The sequence below is a fragment of the Bacillus rossius genome, chromosome 3, assembly GCF_032445375.1.
Source record: "Bacillus rossius redtenbacheri isolate Brsri chromosome 3, Brsri_v3, whole genome shotgun sequence".
Classification (NCBI taxonomy): domain Eukaryota; kingdom Metazoa; phylum Arthropoda; class Insecta; order Phasmatodea; family Bacillidae; genus Bacillus; species Bacillus rossius.
In genome coordinates, this window is record NC_086332.1 from 81,024,251 (window position 1) to 81,047,245 (window position 22,995).

Sequence of the window (22,995 nt, forward strand, 5' to 3'; positions counted from 1 at the left end):
GCGAACAGAGGGAGCACCGACGGGCGGCATCAACATGACAATGTTTAATGCACAAAAAAAAGGTAGGCGTGTTTCAATAAATGGTCTAATTAAATTTTTTAGTAACCTTTCTTGGGAAACACTTTTTGTACAGTTGTCTTAAAAAGTTAAGAAAATTTACATTTAACAAAGGTAGATGCTTAAATAATGTTTATATTTTTAATTGTCTTTTAAAACTTTAATTTAGTTTCGAATTATTAGGTAGAGCACAGATGTAAGTTTACTGTCTACAGATAAAATTACCCTTTCGTATTTATGTTTACGTTTCAGTTAAGCATCAGATACGTATTTTTATGACACTTGTATGAATGAAAATGTTTACTTTGTCATCATATGGGCTGACTCGTGGTTGAAGTACCCATTGTTTGTGCTCGGTTAGCTATCAAGGGGGGTTCATAGTCATGAGGCTGGAGACAGCAGTGATTGAATGGAAAAAAAAACCTCCAAAACGATGTTGATTTATTATAAAAGATGTAACATGTTACATGGTACTACCACACCACTCGGCTCGTATTGTGTCGCTGCCAGAGAATGTCTCTGAGTACTTATTAAATGCAATCATTACTGTTACGATTTAAGCCGGTGTGCAGCAATGATAACGAATGTCCATCTGACATTTCATGTGAAAGTCCATGGGCTATGATATGATACTGATACATCATGTCCGTGACATAGAATACGCCAAACACTATACACACTACAGAACATGGAAATTGAACACTACACAGTTACATTACTATTACACACACAGCTGGTAGGGAGTCTGTGCATGGAGCTATGAGACACGGATGTTGGCAGCTTGATATCTCTTTCGAGGATTTGAATTCATTTCAGTTATGTTACAATTTGGAATGGTGACGAAGTTTTGCAAGAGAAGAATAATCTCTGGTTTTAAATATGGACAGCAGGCTCTCACAAGCACATTTCTCATGTAGAAAAGCAAGACCTACCACAGATCCTTGAGGTTAACGTATTAGTTAAAAAGTTATGTAGAATGTAGACACATTTAGTCCATAGGCAGTCCAGTGCGGGCAATGTTGAAAGTTCACATGTAATACCCCCTACCTGAGGATAGATGCGCGCACTAGTCCCATCAAATACAAAAGAAGGAAATGTAAGACTCAAAAACTCGTTACTCTGAACGAAAGAATAAGTTATGTGGCGAGTTCCTTCAAAACGCACCGAAAGCGGGGCCGACCACAGGGCCGATGTAAAAGGCTCAAGAAACTTACACTATGATGGTTATGGCAAAATGTTGTAGACCAATGGTGCGTATATGTGCCCGACCCCTGTGCTGAGTGAGTGGTGATTAGCACGGCCTCGGAAACTCCGAGCCACTAAGAGCCATGTTTCCTGCGCAAAGTACGCGAAGCATGGGAATGACTTGGGCTAAGATTTGTAGCATACTCAAAAAGGCCAACAATATTCTTTTAAATAGGAAAGACAAACGATCATGTTACTTTGATTAACAATTAACAATGAAATATATATCTACATAACAAAGTCTGGGAACTACATCCGGCGGACGAATACAAACACAGCATCAGTGAAAGAACACATTAAAACTCCATAGCCGCGCGGGTGGCTAGCGACCCATCGACCTCGGTTCCATACCCTTCGCTGCACTCTCTTACACTACCGATGTGTTCTTGGTACACACAAATTATAGGGTTGGGCATCTAAGTGGTATAACGGCCTGTGCGACAGATGTGCATCGACGGTTGGCGTTAACTTGTATGATTGGATGAACTAACTTCATCTTTGGTATCTTTATAAATTATTCCTAACAATTTAGTTGGACAATATATTCAAATTTATATGAGACAAGTGATTAAAATAAATAATAAAATTCTACCGATAGCCATAAGTGTGTAGTCTTTAACTTTGGTAGTCTCTGGTTTTATTATGCAGCAATGTGTTTATTGTTTTTAAGCGGCAGTCGTCTTCGTGGGGTTAATTTTTCAGGTGTTGTAACTTCTTATATGGTCATTTTTGGTAATCAATGAATGTTAACTTACATGAACTGATATTATTAGTGTTTCTATAAATAATGTTGTTTGTTTTCAAATATTGCTGTGCTTTTGCAGGTTAAAATACAAGATATAGGCCTTACCTATGATACTTGACAACATTGTCCCTGTTGCTGTAGGTTTGCTGTTATACCTCTCATTCACTCGTACCATCGGAATGGCGTGGAGGTCACATGGAAAAGACAATGCTGACATGGTACGGAATTTAAAAGGTAGGTATTTTGGAGCCTGTGTGTTATTAAGTTTTTATGTTACCCTGTGAGCCTGTTGTAATGATATTGTATGATTAATCCTATAGTACATGATGTTTGATGTTTTAATTTAGTACGTCGAAAGATCCTCGACATAACAAAAATATTACAATACAAACCATGTTAGGAATTAAAAAAAAAAACTTAATTTCCCGATTTTTATTTTATCTGATATGATCATTATTCATTGTGGTAAATCTGTATTGTACGGATTAGCGCCAAAAAAAATCGTACAAATATGAAATAACTTTCATTATATGCTATCTTACGTCCTCTTTTCAGAACCGCCTGCGGAGATAAAAAATTCCAATTACTTTTGGAGATATCGAATTTTTTAATATTCATTTTTTGGCGATTTTTTTAAAAAAACATTTTAAAAATCCGAAAATACCTTTCTTCTGTGCTCTTTAACTTCCTCTTTTCATTAAACCCGGCGGAGATCAGAAATTCCAAATACTTTAGGAGATATGGAATTTTTTAATTTTCATGATGTGCACTGATGCGGCGTTGAGAGGGAAGCCTACGATTCACACATCCTTCTGGACATACCCGAATACTCACGTTGGCAAGCCTTCTTTTCTTAAAATTAGCAAGAAGTAATTAAAAATACTTTAAAACACTGTGGATGGTTGGTTATATTAGGTAAGTATAGCTACATTAAAAAAACTGTAAAATCATTTTATGGTTGCTTAGCAAATAACTTTTTAATATGTAGCTATCCAGCGCTAGGAAACCGTTTACATGATTTCACAGTATTTTTAATGTAGCTATCCTAACCAAATCAACCATCCACATTGTTTTGAAGTATTTATAATGTAGCTAACATAACCTAATTGACCATTAGTTTTCATGAGTTGCATATTTATTTACAATAAACAAAACAAAAAAAAAAACCGAAGATGCACGATCGGGCGTTTGCCTCTCGTCTGTTGAAAGAAGGCTTGCCAACGTGAATATTCGGGTATGTCCAGAAAGATGAGTGAATCGTAGGCTTCGCGTTCACCATTGTTGCTTGTTTACAAGTATGGTTTTTTTTTTTTTTTTTCGCGACGTAGTTGAACGACTACATCACGTAAAATGAAAATTACGTGAGTTCCTACTGTTCATCCTTTTTCCCGGTTTGTTAGGTCAGGTCAGCTACATTATAAATACTTTAAAACTAAACAACCATTAAAATTAATTTTTATTATTTTTAATGTCCGTTCAGTTTCAAAGTATTTATACTGTAGCTGACCTGACATAATCTACCTTTGTCCCGTTTTGTTAGGTCAGGTCAGTTACATTATAAATACTTAAAATTATACAAGTAAAATTAATTGATATTATTTTTAATTTCCGTTTATTTTGAAGTATTTATCATGTAACTAACCTTACTTAATGGAAAATTTCTGTTATTTAGGCATTCACGCACACACGGCAAAATATAAAATGGCGTCTGTTGAATGATTACATAGGGCTTGTATTGCAAAATAAGAACGGCGATATCTCCAAAAGTAATTGGAATTTTTAATCTTCGCAGGCGGTTTTGAAAAGAGGACGTAAAAGAGCATATAATGAAAGTTATTTCATATTTGTACGATTTTTTTTGGCGCTAATCCGTACAATACAGATTTACCTTCATTGTTACATCATAATTGTTGTTTTTAAACATACAGATATATCTTCCCCAATTTACACTTCAACCAGCGTTTCTAAATTCATGCAGGTGTCTGAGAAGTATCATTTGTAGGGTACATTAGGTAGCTTGTACACTGATGTGGCCATTGCCATGTTGTGCTTTAATAGTTTAGCCGAAACTGTTTTCCTTGAGAGAGTGGCATGATTGTTGTCGCCACCCTACTGTTTACTTGATCCTGTGGTTCTCCAGAGATCCTGAGAAATTCAGCATAACTAAGTTTTTTTTAAATTTCTTAAAATTAAAACAAGGGTGTTAATGTCAGTACGTTATGGCTGGGGCTAGGACTGTTTTCACCCTTAATTGAATTTACACCCTAATTAATTAGGCACAAATCATTTTCTAGAACATTTTGGAAACTTTTAAAACTAAAATTCCTGTATGTTCTTAAGTAAATATTTTAAAAGTCACCTTGCAAATTCCATGCATTCAGAATTATTAAATAATTTTCATAGAATTTCTGGACTATTCTCAATATGTAGGACATGGCAATATTTTTGACATTGGCCCATTAGGTCCTGTTTGGTAAGTTCTATGCTGTGCTGCTATAGCCCGTCCCACTCTTAGATTGCAGTACACGGCTTATGGCGCGCGCTGTTGCCAAATCTCTAACACATTACAAATTTCAGGAGATGCGTGTCTTTGTAATTCGGATCGAACAAGAAGCATTTTAAGAAATCATATCGTAATTTATAATATTTTATACTATTACACATATAATTTTGTAATAATGCCACTTTTATGTAAATTTAAAATAAAAACTACCTATTGTAGACAAAAATTTCTTATAGTTTTCTTTTATGTTCTAAAAATCCCATATATATATATATATATATATATATATATATGTATGTGTGTGTGTGTCTATATATATATATAGACACACAGTAGAACTTGGATAATTCGAACCTCAAGGGACCAGTCAAAAACTTCGAATTATCCAAAAATTCGAATTAAGGAAGTTCGTAATATAAATAGGGCCAAAACAATAAAAAATCATATTTTCTATTAAAACTCTTTATTGGTTGACATTTTTTGAATAAATACATCGATTAATGCCTAAACGATACATACATATTAAAATGACCTTAAAACTATTGAACTGAAACATAAAAACAACCTATTGTTTTTGAAAAAAAGATGATATTTTGGCCTGTTTTCTCGAATTAAGGCTCTCGGCCATTACAAAAGATTCTAACTTATTCAAAGAGATGAAGTATGAATCACTTACATTAATTCGGCTCTCAAAAAAAGTCTAAGTTCTTTTATGTGATTCATGGCGTCAGCTGCACTCGGCACCGGTTCTTCTTCTACTCCAGCGATCTCTTCTTCCGAACCTTCCCCGTCATCGTCTTGCTTCTCACTGCCGAGCACCTCTGCGATGATTTCGGTGTCAGTGACGTCACCGCACACCGCAACATCTTCATCGACATTGAGAAAGTCTTCGTACGAGATGGTCGGGTCGGCTCCCACATTCTCCCAGCCGTCGACTGCTGCTGGAATGGCTTCCGCTTCAGTGGCTTCCACAGTTTCGTCCTCGGTTTTAACAAAACCTGCCTTTTTAAAACAGTTTTTGATTGTTTCTGGCTTCACTCTGTCCCACGCTTGCTTACAGATTCTGGAAGCTTGCAGAATATCGAGCTTTATTTTCAGGGCGTTTCCATCTCCGGACAGTATGTTTTCTACCAGCAAGGTTCTGTAGAAATGTTTCAAATTTTTTATTATCCCTTGGTCCATTGGCTGGACAACAGATGTCATATTGGCTGGGAAAAAAACCACTTTAACACATTTCAACACTGGTATGGTGTTATGCGCAGTACAGTTGTCGATGAAGAGGACCACCTGACGCTTTTCTTTAATAAACTTCTTGTCCAACTTTATTAGCCACTTTGAAAACAGGTCGCCTGTCATCCAAGCGTTTGAGCTGTTAACGTAATCCACCGGTTTCGACTTGACATTCTTAAAACAACGGGGATTAACCGATTTTCCAATCATCAACAAGGGCAGCTTTTCTGAGCCGTCCATGTTTGCTCCGACTAAAAGCGTCACTCTTTCTTTGCTTAGTTTTCCACCATGACATTTTTCGCTTTTAAATGCCAATGTTTTGTCCGGTGTGCATTTAAAAAAAAGGCCAGTCTCATCAACATTGAAAATATTGTTTGGGTCTCTATCTTGGATCATCTCTTCTAAATCTCGCTTCCACTGGCCGGCTTCTTGCTGGTTCACTGCCCCACTTTCGCCACAGACTGCTTTGAACGTAATTTTATTACGTTCTTTGAAACCATCCAGCCATCCAGTGCTAGCTTTGAAATTTTGTTTGCCCAATTCTTTAGCGAATTGCTCGGCCTTTACCCTTATTAGGGGACCACTCAACGGAATTTTTTTGTCTCTGGCTTGCTTGAACCACTTAAGAACACAATTGTCGACGTCTGGGTTATCTGGTTCTCGTAGTCGTTTTCGGTCTTTATCAAATTCCTCTGCACTGCTGAGAATTTTATCTCTATTCTTCAAGAAAGTGGATAGAGTGTTGGGTGGAATCCCAAAGTCCTTCGCGATTTCCAATTTCTTTTTCACGCCTTTTTCCACTTCCCTAATCGCCGCTACTTTTTCAGCTAGAGTCAAAGTTTTATAAGCACGGGATTTTGTAGACGAGGTCGACGCCATGGTTGCTACTCTCACAGTTCACTCACTAAACGTCACTGTACGTAAAAACTACACGTAATCACACATCAAAAGACAATTTTAAATAAGCTACAGTACACTGTATGTTACAAAACAGACGATACACAGAACGATGCACAGTTGTACAGTACGGAGTGGAGAGGGGTGAGTGTGGGGAGGGGTGACCTTGGAGACACTACTGCTGCGTGTTGTTGCTACGCGCAGGCGGTCGGCACTCGGCACAAGTGTGCGGGAGGGGAAGGGTGAGTCATCACACTACAAGCTACCGCGCATTTGGTCAAACGCTTAACTTTTGCCGAGTATTGTTTGTAAAACGTATTTCCCGATAAATTTACAATTTTTTGAGCCGTAGTTTATAATTTATTCACTAAATTAGACGCACCAAAAATTCGAATTATCCAAAATAAAATTCGAACTATCCACGAATTTTAGCATTGTTTAGATACAAAATGCTAGGGACCAAGAGGAAAATTCGAATTAAAGAAGATTTAGAATTAAAGAAGTTCGAATTATCCAGGTTCCACTGTGTGTGTGTGTGTGTGTGTGTGTGTGTATGTGTGTGTGTGTGTGTATATATATATATATATATATATATATATATATATATATATATATATATATATATATATATATATATATATATCACATTTTCATGGGCCCGATAAATGCCGTATTTTTGGACAAGTCATGTCCAAAATGATAAATAAAATATGGTAATGGAAATTCTCGGTCGAGTATGTTATGGGAAAAATCCGAACAATTGGTTCGACCTGGGGAAGATTTTTTGAAAAACAGAAAAATCGCAACAACTCCTATAATATGAATAATATCGAATCCGTTTTAATGTATGATTACTCGGAGTACCTAATGCCGAAAAATGTTTTCTAAATACATTTTTGATACAACCAGCCATAACTGCATGGGTTCAAAAAAAATTTTCACCGGACAAAAAAAACGTAACTGCCTTAGTAGACAGCTTATAAAATCTGTTTAAATAGTTTGTAAATATCATAATTATTTTCCAAAACTTTGTCTAAAACAATGTTTGATAAGATGCTTGGTGTTGAGAAGGTTAGAAAAATAATTCAAAATATTGTACCATGATCGCTATTAAATTCCTTCGTATTTATTTCATACATTTTACATATTATGTTCAAGAATCAATTAAAATATTTTTGTTGACTAAGGAAATTGAAATTGCTTGTAGGACAGAACCCCACTTATCTAAACACTCGACCCTGTTTCCTCTTACGACGGCAGCGCGCGCTCTTGTACTAATAAGACACATCTTTAACAGCTATTTCCACGGAAACTGTAGAAGCAATTGAGATGGAGCTGCTTTTAATAACTAACTCAATTCATTGTGAACATTTTTCACGCTTTCGTCCCCCATCTATCTTTAATAGAAAATTTTTTTTCCGCTGGTCAACTTTTTGATGTGTCAGTTTGTGAGAAAATGCATTTCAATATATGTATTTAAAAAATTATTTAAGTGAAACCTGTACAGTTTTTGTCTTAACATTTGTTCGGTGGCGTCCTAAGGCATTAATTTATTAATAAAAAAAATCTGAATGAAATACACATTTAGGTTTTTTTTTTATGTGAAACATATCGGAATACTTCGAAACAGTTCGTAGCGAATAAGTTATGTTTTTTTAATTTTTTCAGACACTTAAAATAATGTTAAGTATTCAAAATAAGCATTGCCTTATGTGTATTTCGATGCTATACAATATGAAAAAAAGCTTGGTCCAAAAATTAAAATTAAAATTTCGTTTGATATTTGGCAACAACGCACAAAGAAACAAGCACAGTGCTAACGGCAATCGACGTGTGTTAAAGAGAGAGAGAATGCACACATTTACTTCCACACTGCAATCTAAGAGTGGGATGCTCTATAGTGGAAACTCATGTAAATACATTGCTCATTTACTCTCATAACCTAAGCATAAACAAATTTATTGCCCCCTTGTGTTGAGAGTTGCAGTTATAAAAAAAAAAATAGAATATTTTTTCTATTGAAATATTTAGAAAAATTAAAAAAAAAAAGCTTCATATTGTATTTTTCAAGGGAGAAATTAGTCGGGGTTGTCATATCAAAAATTGTTTCAGACAAAGTTTTGAGATAATATATAAGTTATTGTACCTCCTTTAAAATATGCAAAAATGTTTGTGAAATATTCAAGAATGTGTGTGTGTGTCTCTCTCTCTCTCTCTCTCTCTCTCTCTCTCTCTCTATATATATATATATATATATATATATATATATATATATATATATATATATATATATATATATATATATATTTTGAACATAGAGATTCTAGAAAGTTCTAGAGGTTTTAGGAATCTTCTCAGAGAATTTTAAACTTTGAAATGCGACTTGGCCCTGTATGCCCAGCTGCCGAAAGGGATTTTGTTAAGGAATAGGAAATCAAAGTTCTTAAGACTCCTAATGACTATAATTGGCTTATATACTCCATATTTTTTCATTAAAACATTGAATTTACATTATTAATTAAAATAATTATGTTCAACAAACATGCAAATATGCACATTCAGATTTGAAAAAGTAGTGTTTTATTCATGGCCAAATTAATATTTGATTGATTGTCCAAATTGAAATGATCAGAAAAAAAACTCTTTTAGTTTTTCTAGAAAGGAGACAAAAAATGTAATTTTGTGAGAGTTTTGTGTCTTATACCTACTACGGTAATCATCAATTGTCAGTTTTAGTTCCATTTATGTGGGAACATTAAGCTTTCCTTTAAAAGGAATTATTAAGCTGTCTAGAAAATCAATATAATTGTTCAAACAGTTCTTATGTTTTGCTTCAACAAATACACACACATTGACTAAAAAAAAAATTGATTAGACTTCATATAATTTCCTGTTTTAGTATACATAATGATTTTAGCATTTTACAAATACATCCTCTGACATTCAAATACTGAGTTATTTTATATTAAGTATATAACTGCTGATGATCCCAAAAACCATAATAATTACAAATATAATTTATTTCTATTACTGCTCTCAACCCAGCAAAGTGGGCTGGATCAGTCACTAGTTCATTTAAACTTACTTTTTTAGAATCCTTATTGCTAATGTAATTAAACCAGAGAATTAATGAAAAAACCTTTTCTAGGATCCTGGCAATGGATTTAAAGGACATTGTTAGTATTTATGTATGGACTTAATTCTTCATGTGTTATTTTTTTACTTACTCATTTCCAATATGTTGTTTCATTGTGTATACAATGTAAATGCTGTCTTTAAAACCTGAATTATTCAACTACAGCAACAGATGATTAATGTGTTTCAGCTAATGGAATAATCCGCAGCAAAATTGTTGAAGAAACTATGCTTAAAGTTGATCGTGGGCAGTTTGCCCGGGCAAACCCTTACATGGATGCCCCCCAGGGTATAGGCTATGGTGTAACTATCAGCGCACCTCATATGGTGAGTACAGTGCTAAATGGGTTGGAATAAAAACTACAGTCCTCATATCCATCTTTCACCTGTCTGTTTTCAGTTACGTGACTCATTTTCCAGCTATTGATGGACTCTTTGTTTTCAATCCATTCAACTGTATTCTGAAAGGTTGCTAATCCACTAACACGTATGCTCAGCAGAAAGAGTTGTTCGTTACACACAGTTGTTTTCACTCTTACATAATTATATTAACAGTTATTCTGAGAATCATAGTTAATTTTGACAAAGAGACAGTTGGCTCTGTGATTGGCTAGAGATTGCGTGACGAATAAATGTGATGGACCATTGTGGTCCCTGCCTTACGTGTAAGTATTCAGAGCTGAAAGCAATTAATTACCTTTACATGTTAAGAGGCCTACCTACAGAAGTAATACTCCTGAAACCTTTTTTTTTTTTTTTTTTTGTAACTGAGGGAAGGGTAAATTGATAAACTGTAGAGGTCAACGAGTATGCAAAGCAGTTAATAACAGCTGTAGAATGTGCTATTGATGGGCAACTGAAAAGTTAAAGGTAAGATAAGAGGTTTTGAAAGTTTGTATTCATCACTATATTTTACTGTTTTCCATGATAAGTAAACTTTAACTGCTTGGTTCAAATTTTTTAGTAGCCAGGTATGCAACTTGAATTTCCATTTTTTCAAACATATTGGTTGTAAGGTAATTAAAAAATAAAAACTGGACAGATTGTAAAAGAAGCCATAGGACATTTGAACTGCAGCTTTGGTGAGCAATAGTTTGCTCCTGTGAACCCATTGCATGATGTTTCTGTTCACCCAGCCTTGCCCCATTCGTCAATTTTGTATTTGGGGGGACACCTGAAGAGCCTTGCTCAAGTGACTCCAGTTGATTTGAAGGAAAGACTTGTGAGTGTGTGTGGTGTATGTGTGTGTGTTTGCTGGTATCTGCCTCGACATTCTGAAAGTGTACAAAAAGCTCGTATTGAAGCAAGTGGCCGCAATTTTGATCAGTTTTTGTAAAGGATTACAATCAATTAGCATAGAGTATTTGTATGTAATGGTTTCATTCTCGTTAATCACGTCCAAACCTACCTCAATAATCACATTATGACCAATGTTTTTGTTTTTAAATAAAACATATGTGGTCATGTCTAACATTCTTACAAAAAAAATTTATCTGGACTTAACGTCTTTTTGACAATGAGGTTGTGAGAGATGACGACATGTGGCACGGACCAGGAATGTTAGAAAAGTGATCATCCTTGGCCTTTGTTAGGGACCATGAACCAAGCCCCCGTATTTGTGGAGCGATTTCAGGAAACTATGGTAAACCGAAATCAGGATGACAAGACCAGGGTTTGGGGCCTTGGGGTCCTCGGAAAGGCAAGTCCTGTGTCCTACCACACTGGTATCTCGCTGTTGAACCCATCATAAAAGATCATTTGCTGACCACGTTAATTTGGCGGTGTTAGCTGTGGAAAGATAGTCCTGCGAGCCGTGCAAGGATGAGCGCATGTGTGTGTGTGTGTCGGGCAGCACGCCCACGCCCTGGAGCTGCTGAGTGGCCACCTGACGGAGGGGGAGCGCGCCCTGGACGTGGGCTCGGGCAGCGGCTACCTCACCGTGTGCATGGCCCTGATGGTGGGCGAGACGGGACGTGCCGTCGGCATCGACCACATCCCGGAGCTGGTCAACTTCTCGCGGGCGAACGTCATGAAGGACCACGCGCACTTGCTGGAGAGCGGGCGGGTCAAGCTCGTGGGTTGGTCACATCGTTGGTTGCAGAATATTGTAGATGCGCGTGCCGGCTCAGCACGTGTCTGGTCATTCCTAACTACAACATAACATACCTACTCTGGCTTGCTTCTTTTTCATCTGGCTGCGTATTAGGGGGGGCAGTCGCATATGTTAATGTCTTCAGGACTGAAACCAAGTTAGAATTTAAAAAAAAAAAGGCAGTAAAGTAGAGTTTTGTTGATCTGAAGCAATTGGGACCAGACCTTTTTCGGATTACCATAATTTTTGGATTAGCCAAATAATTGTAGTAATACAAAATATAAAATACATCTCTATAAGCTTTAAGTTATCATGTTATTCAGTATATAACACTTTTAAAAGTACAAAATCACTAAAGATGTTGATAATTGGTTGAAGACTCGTTTGGTTTAGCCAAATTTTTGGATTAGTAGGACTCCACTGTGTAGTTTTTCACCTACCCACTTCCTTTGGTCAGCTCAAACAAGATATTGCTACAGTAGGCCGTAAAAAAAGGAATAAGTAAACTTGGTTTCCATAAAACTTATACAGTTTATACTAAAAAATAAATATTTCTCTCTTAATTTCCTTAATTTTATGGACACACCTTTGTAAGTTCTTGCTTGCTCTCTAGAATGTGTTCACCAAATCTTTGGGCCATCATCCTTGACCCCCTCCCTCGTGTAACTGTCACTGAGCAGAGGGTTATGCAGCAGGTGGTCAGTTTATCTGTACACTGTTGTGATTTTGTGCATTTCAGTGGGTGACGGTCGTCAGGGCTACGAGGAAGATGCCCCGTACAATGCCATCCATGTTGGGGCCGCGTCGCCGAACCTGCCTAAAGCAGTGAGTACCTTACAAGCTTAACAAGTTTCTGGGAATCATAAAATAGGCCTTTATTTACCTATCATATATCACTGCAATTAAAAAGTCTAGGTTTAGAATAATTAATTCTCAGCTTACAGTACCAGAGTGAAACCTGATTGGTATCTCAATACGTGCACAATTTTGTGCCTTTCCAGTACTCAACAGAGTTCTTAAAACCATTGGAAAATAATGACAGAATATTTGGTAAGCTTTCTAAAATTGGTTTTCCAATTGATAGGTATGTAATATTTCTTTTTGTATTGATTTTATAATTTTTAAGAAATATTGGAGGTTGTAACCTAGTAATAAAAATGCTGATATTTATTATAAAAGTAGGCCTATTGAAAAGCCTCCCTTGTTTAAGTGATGAATACGTAATTCAGTGAGATAGATTATGCCTATTCTTGAACAAGGCTGTTTTTTCTCCAGGATGGAACAGATAAAAATCATAAATATTTTCTTTCCTGCAGGCTTACAAAAAAATGTTTGGTAACGAAGAATAATAAATATAATTGTATTTGTCATTTTTTTTGTTCATTACCATAATATAGCAAAATGAAGAGGAAAGAAAAACAGGGCTATGTGGGAATGGATTTTTCAGTTTGTAATTTTTGGGCAGGAAATAATTTTTCTTGCGGGAATCAGGACGGGATCAAGAAAAACTTTTAGTGAAGTAAACAGTGCTAACTACATAGTTACATAGAATCAAGATATTTCCTGAAATGTTCTTTCCTCCTTCGTAACATTAAAAACATACATCTTAGGTTTTAGGAACTAAGAGGTGTTCTACGGTCAGAATGTTGTGTCAAAAACTATATTTTAAAACAAAATTAGTAAGTTTTGATGTGAATGTAAAGAAAATAAAAATAATTGCTGTAGAAATGAGTTGACCATCTTTAAACTGGGTAAATATTTGGAGGGTGGTTTTAAATAGAATGTCGACTAAAAAGCATTTTAGTTTCGATTGAAAGTAAGTGAAACTATTTTATTTAGTTATTTTTTCTTTCTGTGAAAATTTATTCCTTTTAATTTAGTAATAATTATTTAAAATAATTTAAGTGTAAGGAAACACAAAAAACTTTATTTGCGCTTTGAAGCGCTTCCCAATGGGTTTAACACCATAGTGAATTAAACACTATACCTGAATTTCAGGATCCCGCACAGCCCTAAAGAACTACCTTATGTTTACTTAATGTTTGGTTGGACAGGGTAAATGGAGAAATTTCAGGAGAATTGTGGGAACTCTGCATTAATCAGCAATATCATATTTTATTCTGTAAAGTTTGGAATATGAAGTGTTTTACTTACTGCATTTGTGTGCTGTGCAAAAAGGTTAACTCTCAGGTTTTTTTTTGTATAGTTAAAGGATAAATGGAAAGAATGAATTATAATTCATATAGAATTAAATTAAGGAAGCTAAAGTTTTCAATTTAACACTTTTTTTTTTTCACTAGACGATAGTGCTACATGGAGCATGAGCTGTGAAAAAATGTCCAGTTTTCTTATGTTGGCAGAGATGGGGTTACAAAAACAATAAGCAACCTGTAATGTGAGACTTAATACTCCTTTCCCTTGTCACTTTCCTCTTATTTTATTTTAAATTGATAAAAACATTCATAATTTATTTTAATAAAAAGTTAAATAGTTAATGTAAAATTAAAACTATTTATAGTAATTTTGGAAAATGTGCAGCATTTTGTGTGTTGTGTATTGATTGCTTTTGGGTTTTTTGAGTGCTAGTTAAATGGGAAACCAAAATTTTGAAAAATAAATAAGTTTTACTGTGAAACCTCTATCCATCATTTTTCAAAGGACCAGCAGAAAAAAACAATGCATGCAGGAAAACAATAGATGTGTTTACAGACCTCGGTAAATGTGTGCATAAGCAATGGTTTCCAAGCTTTTATACATAAAATCATTATAAAAATTTAAATAAAAGTAATCATTTGTTTAATCAGTTTTACTTTAAACTAAGCAGATCACTAATTTCAAAATACATATGTACATGAATCATCCCTACCGGTCTTTCTTTTTTTACTTGATAGACCGTTTTTGCTGACCTGCGCACGTATTTCTTCACGTTTGTTGAAGACAGAATTTAGTGTAGAAGGTGGAATTCCGAGACGTTTAGCAACATCCACTCTCTTATCGTCAGGATTCTTCTCCACTTCTTCGACAATCTTTAACCTCTCTTCTAGTGTTCTTACTTTTTTCGGTCGGGCCATCACCAGGGTCACAATAAAAACGTTAAAATATATTTAATGTAGCTGCTGAATACTTTCAAACGCACCGTATTATCACGTGACCACGTGCCAAAAAATGTTTACAGGTACATAAAACAAAACAGAAATGAATTAGACCAATGATGACGAGATACATAAAAAAAAAGTGTGTAGTGTTGCCAACAAGACAAAAAGACTGCCCGAGCTATGGGTAAAAGCGCAACTATCGATTGTAGAAGTACATTAACCGCCATCTTGAGTTGTTCAACGATCGATACAAGAAAAACAAAGGGTGCGTTCCAACATTTTGAGCGATCAATACGGGAAAAATGAACATTCAAAAACGACACAAACGGGACTATTTAACGTTGTTTAAGTGCACTTATCGAAGGGACCAGAATAAACAAACATTTGATACGGAAAAATGTTAGATGCGGGATCCATGCATTGAGGGTCCACTATATATTTATTTTTTTTAGAAATATCAAACTTCTTGAAAAGTCATTATCAATTAAACTATAGTTTTATCAAGAAAACTTAAGTTAAAAAAAAATTACAAACTGTGTACAGTAAAAAGAAAAGATTTCAGAAAATATATTTTTACAAAATAATATAGAACTTCAACTAACTTGACAGACAGTCGTTTATTATCTCCAGTTGTTTTAGTTCTTGAGTGATCCAAGAAGACAGGGTGAATGGTCCCATGAGGGCGATGGGATAGGACGGCCACTGGAGTGGTTGCTACATGCCAGGGTAATAAGGTGAAGGTAAACTTGTAGAGGGGCATGTCACGACACTGTGGTGTGCCGTGGGAAGTGGCGGGGCGCGGGGCAGTGAATGTTGTCTGTGCCGCAGCTGATGGCGCAGCTGAAGCCGGGCGGACGGCTGATAGTGCCGGTGGGGCCGGAGGGCGGCAACCAGCAGCTGGAGCAGATCGACAAGAGCGCTGACGGCACGGTGACGCGCACGCCGCTCATGGGCGTGGTGTACGTCCCGCTCACGGACAAGGAGTCCCAGTGGCCCGGCAGGTCGAGACCCTGAGCTTCTGCTCTTCCTCTGCACGTAATTATTACGCTCCTGCGGGTCATTTGGTTTCTCACCTTTATTGGCTCATTTATTTTTGCTCCTTAGAGATATTTTTATTTGTGGTAGTTTCAATTGAAAGATTATTTTTTTTTTATCTGCTTGAGATTACTGTAGAGTGTCGATTAACCGTATTAACGTGGGCAGTAGAAACTTCGGTACAGCAAAATCGGGGAGGACAGTGTTAGAATAAGAAAACAGGTTGTCTATTTTGAGTTACTTAATTACTATGGTAGCAATATTAAGACTACTGTTTGTTGTTGTATCATGTTAGGGTTGGCAAGACATTTAAAAATGTACTGCAAGCATTTTTTTTTTGACAAGAATAATTATATAAAAGTGGAAAAATATAGGTTGAATTATAGACTGTATGATGTAAGGACACTAACTAATATTGATCTTTGCATGACATTACATACCTTAAACTCACTTGAAAGACATTGATTTAAAGATTTTGAGAAAAATCTAGAACAGTCTTCTGATTCATGGCACTGTTTTACTTCGTTGATGCCATACTGTTCAGATGCCGTAACATAATGATTTCAGCGGGTGACATGTTGTTTTGTTCTGTGTGAAGTAGTACCTTCTTGATAGTGCTCAAACTCTTAGTGTGACTGTTTCTATAGTCCAGGCCTTCCTTGGTAGATGCGTCATCATCTTCATTGTTACTATCTTTATTTTGTAACATTTGATGGGATAGCGATAGTCTCCTCAGAAACTTCATATTGCTTGTTGTTATTCAACTATTCTTTTTTTATCTTTCTCTGAGACTGTTTCTGTTACTGAAAGCATGTTAAAAATAGTAGTGGGCATAATTGTATGTGAAAAAATTATTTTCTATGATTTTCAGTGTACGGTATGAATAAGAGAATATTCATATTTGCAGGTGTGAATACGAATACAGTTGTATTAGTATTTTTGTGTGAATCTTTGTATTTGCATATTAGAGAATATGAAAACACAAATATTCATATTTGCCTATGAATGAATATGCAAATTTACCACTATTAATATCAACACTGTATTTTTGAGCTCTAAGACCACAATTGTGGGTATTTCTCAACATCCTAAAGGAAAACTTACAGCATTTTCTTGGCTTCCGGGTGTAGGCCGTGTCAAGTAATTGTCTTGCGATGTTTCGGCAGTCATTGCAGCTGCCATCATCAGGTAGACTGTTCACACTCCCTAATATACTCTCTTTAAGAATTTAAAAAAAAATTAAATACATCAAAAAATAAAAGGATCACATACTATTTCTTTGGCAAAATCAGTTACATGTATATGTTACATAACAAAGTGTAGCTTAGCAAAAATAAATGCCTATCAAAATTGAATTGAATCTGTGTCTTTAAAAATATATAAATACATGATAATTATCAATAATTAGGGGTATGCAAAATTCACATTTGCGATAAAACAATTTTTTACGTGAATTTTGACATTTTAAAGCGAATAATCACAAATTTGCAATAAAATCATTTTTACGCGAATTTGAACATTTTAAAACGAATAAACCCAATATCCACATTATAGGATACCATTTTTACGTGAATCTTAACGTTTGAAAACAAATAAACCTGATATCCGTAATTATTTGATTAAACTATGCTAAAAATACGTACTTATGACGAAGTCAGTAACGCAGGCCTAACCTGGTGCAGAATTTGTAAACACAACACAGCCGCCATAATCCAACTAGAGTACGATACGCTGCTTCCTCTCACACGCGAACATGTGACAATGTTTTTAGTATTTATGGTAAGAAAAACTGTGTAAATATGTATAGAGGCGAAATTGAATGTTTTGAATAACTTGAACGATGTAAGCAAAGACGTGAGTATAGTGTGATAAACTTGTACACAAAACATCAAACAAATACTCAGTAGCTACACAACACGTCCATACTCGCTGAGCTCACACAATGATGCAATCAGCAGCAGCAGTGCAGCTGGCAGCCGGTAGGCTGCACGCGCAGTCACGCTCATGCACACTCACACAAAGTCACAACAAAACAAAGCTGTTTACGGCCGTGCCTGCGCGTGGTTGAATACGACTAACTTGTAAACGGTATGAATTGAACTTGCGTGGCGTGGTAGTTGTGCTCTAACACTTACGTGGCATAGGCCTACATACTTATCCAAAGTAATAAATATTTTTAACAAAACTGCGTTAATTTACCGTAATTACTTTTGTTGACAAAAATGCCGAAACCTGTAATGACTGCCAAACAACGGGCCGGAGAGTTTTCACAACACGGTTTGTATGTGAGCGATGAAAAAACCATTTTCTGTCGTTTTTGTAATGTGTCTGTGACATGGGACCGCAAAGACTCGTGTGCGAAGCATATTGGCAGTGAAAAACATAAGAAACAGGCAACAGAAAGTTTTGCTGAGCAAAGTGTAAAACGGCAGTGTTCGATATTGGCATCTTTCAGTAACATCGCAAAGAAGACAGATTTCAAGACTAACTTCATCAAGGATACCACAGAGGCTTTCATTAAAGTAAATATACCTTTACAAAAACTTTATAATCCGAACATTAAGAAATGGCTCGATAAGTACATAGAAGGATCTGCCGAATGCACGTACTTTGAGAGAAAAATGTGTGGAAGACTTGGCACACCAGCGAGTAGAAGACCTAAAGAGAGTCCTGAAAGAGAAACGAGTGGATGTGTTTTGTGATGAAACGACAGATTGTATGGGAAGATGTGTGTTTGTTGTTTTATTTTGTTTTTTTGTTGATGATTTTGATAAGCCACAAATTGTTTTGGGTGGTTTACATTTTTTATCTGCAGCTAATGCAACTACATGCACAAGAGCAATTGTTGATTCCTTGCATAAGTACGACATCAAATATGACAATGTGAGATTCTTAGTTACAGACTCTGCAAGGTACATGGTCAAGTGCAGCAAAGCTTTGGAAAACATTGTTTGCGATCATTTACAGTATGTGCAGTGCTGGCCACGTAAACTCAATCTTGTAGGTGGGATGTGAATCAAAGAACTGTCCGATCTGAATCTTACAGTTGTTAAGGTAAAGAAAATTTTTTTGAATACTAGGAAGAGGCGACACCTGTATGCAAGTTTCCTAGAAGAGAAGTACGGAGAGAAACGACCTTTGTCCCTCATTCCTGTAATTACTAGGTGGAACTCTTGGTTCACATCTGTGTTTTACCTTGCAGATTATTTGCTTCATATTGCTGACTTCTGCCAAAAAGACGAGATCAAAGCGCTTCAGAATGCTGGTGTAGAATAGTGCCATCAGCAAACAGCATCTGGCAGCTGTTCATGTACAACCAATTTTCGTAAAGGAGCATGCCAAGGAATTGGTGGATTTGATGCTAAAGTTGGAGGGTTCATCATATCCAACTTCACATTTGCTACATGGTGAACTGGAGCATCTCAAAGAATGCTACACAGCTGTTTCAAATGGTGTTTACTTTGATAACACCCAAATTGCACTAGAGTCTCTTGCCCCAACTAAGGCAGCAGAAGCAAAACTATCACTTCAAAGAATAGTTTCACAAGCCAAGCAAAGTTGACTTCATTAATGGCACAGGATCCCAGCAAAAAAATGTTTGAACACCTTAAAGTATTGGATCCAAAATATATCATCCTAGCAACAGTAACCCAAGCCTGGTTGAAAATATTAGAAATATTTTTGGATTTACTTCACTGGATACTGAAGAAATAAATTCAGTTTTCTGTCAGTTGCAAGCGGCACTGAACCAGCAGGTTTCAGAAAGTAATTGCCCAAACATTCTCACAGCTTTGAGAGTTGTGAAATTAATAACAAGGCCAGATTTTGTGACCAAGTGTTTCGAAGCGATTTGGTTCCCTTGTGCCAATGTTGACTGTGAACGGTTCTTGTCTTCGTACAATACAGTGTTGACGGATAGAACAACACTCACAAAGTCAAAACTTGCAACAATGGCCATATTTTCTTTTGAAGATTTGAGCTGTGAATAACTTAGTGAGCATAGCCTACTTACTGTGTTGTTTTTAATTGATATTCATTTATTTTAAGTTAACTTTCATTTTAAATAGTGTTTGCTGTGTTGATTAAGTGTTGTAATAATTTTGAAGCACTAAGGTCCCAGTTTGCCAATGGTTTGAAGTGAACAAAACAGTGAGTACAGTAAGTATTTAAATAAGAATTGAGAAATGACTTCATACTTCTCCAAATACTGGACATTCAATGTCAATTATACCTTTTTAATGTCATCTTTTTTAATATTAAGTACCGTATTGGTCCGAAAATAGGCTGACCCCTACTACAGGACACTTAAAATCAGGGAAAAATAAATGTTAACTAACTAAAATGATTATCAGCAGCATATTACCACAGTAACACTTCAACTAAGTTAGTATTTATTGAACTGACAAAATGTGTTATTCTTACTTACCAAAATTTATAAATGTACAGTAGAACCCCGATTTAACGAAGTGCTACGGTTACCGAAAATGTTTACTCTAAATCGATGTTTCGTTAAATCCGATTTACCGATTTTCAATGACCCCCGCACTCATAATCGCGTACCTACGTTTCCATATCGTAGACAGGGTCGACGCTGATATCTTGTGCTGCCGTGCTATCTCAGACTTCGTCAACTTTCCATCTTCAACGTTTTTGATCTCGCTCGTACGGCCCCCGGTTCGTACGTACACCTCGGTCGTACATACAGATTTTTAGAAACCGTGAAAAATGAGGCATAAAAAAAGTTTAAAAATATGTAAAGTGTAAGAAATACGTTAAAGTTTATTAAAATACAGTCGCAACCTGCAGCGTTTATAACAAAAACGAGCTACATACACATTGCGTCACAGTAAAAAATTAAAAAAAAAAAGGCCGCAAATTGATGGAAATTTACCGTCCATAGCGCGCCGTACGCGGAGAAAGGTCATTGTACTCGGTCAGCTGCTGTTACGGCGCGGCGTGGCCGCCGGCTGACTCTCTTTGTTCGCCTAGCTGCGCAGCTAGGGATGCAAAATCGCTCTTAAAAACATCGATATCACGAACATCGATGTTCAAACGAAAAAGCATCGATGTCAAAAAACATCGTTCTGAAAACCGATACATCGATGTTTTAACCGATGTTTTTAAATATCAGGAAAAACATGCCAAAATGATTTAAATTATAGTATGTAGCCACAATATCCACAACCCATTTACAGTCGTGTCTCATGCAGAACAAAAACATGCATTAAAAGCAATTTAAAAAAAAAGAAGGAAAAAGCATGAAGTGTATGTGCAGGTTTTAAATGTAACATTAATTTTCTCGATAGAGCTAGCGAGACCGTATCGGTACCAATCAAAAGCTTGTATGTACAACAAGCTATGAAATTGTCTATAACGTCTCACTGCTTTTTCCCTATATTTATCAAAATTGAAAAGAAAATTCTTATGTAAACCAATTTTTTTAATGGTATTTATTTTTTCCAAATGATCAGGGCCGGCGCGTCCATATAGGCGCACTAGGCAACCGCCTAGGGCGCCAAGTAGCTGGGGGCGGCACAGCACGACACATAACAACTGATATAATATGTTTAACGATTATTGAAACTAGATGAAAATGGATTTTTGTAACAGTTTGGAATATTTATATTGATATAAGTAATTATTTAAAGTCCACGGTGACCTGCTTATGATTTGTAATAAGTAAAAAAGTAAAAAAAAAACACAAGCCTGCTTACATTTGATTGTTGACAAAATCTTAGGCTTACGTGATGTATTTTGAGGCAAGGAAAAAAAATTTTTGGGGAGATTGGTGAGGGGGGGAGGGAATTAAGGTTTTTCGCCTAGGGCGCTAATTTACCTTGCACCAGCCCTGCAAATGATTTTACACATTTTAAAGTACTGTAAAAAAATTGATACTGAAATCAACCAAATAGTTCAGTATTTACAACATTTTTGATACCTACTTAAAAATGTAGGTTTTTATAGTAAGTATAGACAGTTAAAAAAATTGTATCTTAAAAACTAAATATCGTATCGTAATGTTTTTTATATATTCAATAAATATTCATGAAATGATAGCCAAAATATTAATAAAAACTAGGGTAATTTTAATGATGAACGATGTCGATGTTTTTGGACTTTTTCATCGATGCATCGGCGATGTATCGCTCTTAAAAACATCGATGCTAACATCGATGTTTCATGAACGATACATCGATGTTTTGAAAACATCGATGTATCGTTTGCATCCCTATGCGCAGCACTTATAAAAAAACGTATTCCAAAAACTAAACACCGCGCACAAAGCTCTTACTGAGAATATAGAGCTGTAGCAAACCGTATGTATTCGGTACTGAGTAACGGGTGCGCCATCTAGTAACGAGTAACGAAACGTTACACACGGCTGCATCTCGTTACTCGCATTTTTCGTATGTTTTACGCATGCGCGCGCATATTCGATGAATTTGCGTTACAAAGAACGATGTTTGTTTATTAAGTAAAGTATAATTTGGAAATTCGTCGTCAAAGTTTTTTACTGTTTATTAAAGGTATTGTGTGTGTAGACAAAGTTTGAGATTGGAACAGAAACAACGTAAGAAAGTATTGTTTACAAATTAGAAATATGTATGTTTTTGTTTTTTATTATAGCGTATTTTCACGTTTTTTTTTGTTATTATCTTAAAAGAGATAATATAAAAAAGCCGCATTAATGAGATTTAATTGTTTCTTGGTTAACAAAAACGGTTAATTATCAAATATTGTTAATTGTTTATATTCTATTTATTATTATTTACGCGACGTCATAATGTACGCGTACGCAATACGACTCGATTCGTTGGTGCAACATAACATAGCTTTTTAATGCGGTTTCAGAAGTAACGAGTAACGTAACGATACGATAGTAACGAGTACTAATTGTTATAGTAACGAATACATACGGGTACGCTTTTTTACGTTACTTTTACACATCTAGAGAATAATG

The 22,995-nt window shown here is 35.8% G+C and overlaps 1 protein-coding gene across 17 annotated transcripts in view; it reads left to right on the top strand.

The window, feature by feature from the left end:
- Window positions 1–1,904: 1,904 nt before the first annotated feature.
- Window positions 1,905–22,995, top strand: part of LOC134530966 (protein-L-isoaspartate(D-aspartate) O-methyltransferase) — a 46,007-nt gene continuing 24,916 nt past the window's right edge. For 4 of the 17 annotated variants that reach the window (XR_010074901.1, XM_063366354.1, XM_063366352.1 and 1 more), the window contains exons 1-6: window positions 1,945–2,034; window positions 2,189–2,281; window positions 10,003–10,139; window positions 11,665–11,890; window positions 12,644–12,729; window positions 15,828–16,034. Coding sequence is in view for 15 of the 17 variants with exons in the window: in XM_063366354.1 (XP_063222424.1) it covers window positions 1,953–2,034; window positions 2,189–2,281; window positions 10,003–10,139; window positions 11,665–11,890; window positions 12,644–12,729; window positions 15,828–16,013 (810 nt within the window). In the remaining 2 variants the exon portion in view is untranslated. Of the gene's footprint in view, window positions 2,035–2,126; window positions 2,282–10,002; window positions 10,140–11,664; window positions 11,891–12,643; window positions 12,730–15,827; window positions 16,035–22,995 lie in introns of all 17 variants that reach the window. The other 13 variants (XM_063366349.1, XM_063366348.1, XM_063366347.1 and 10 more) reach the window with 9 other exon arrangements.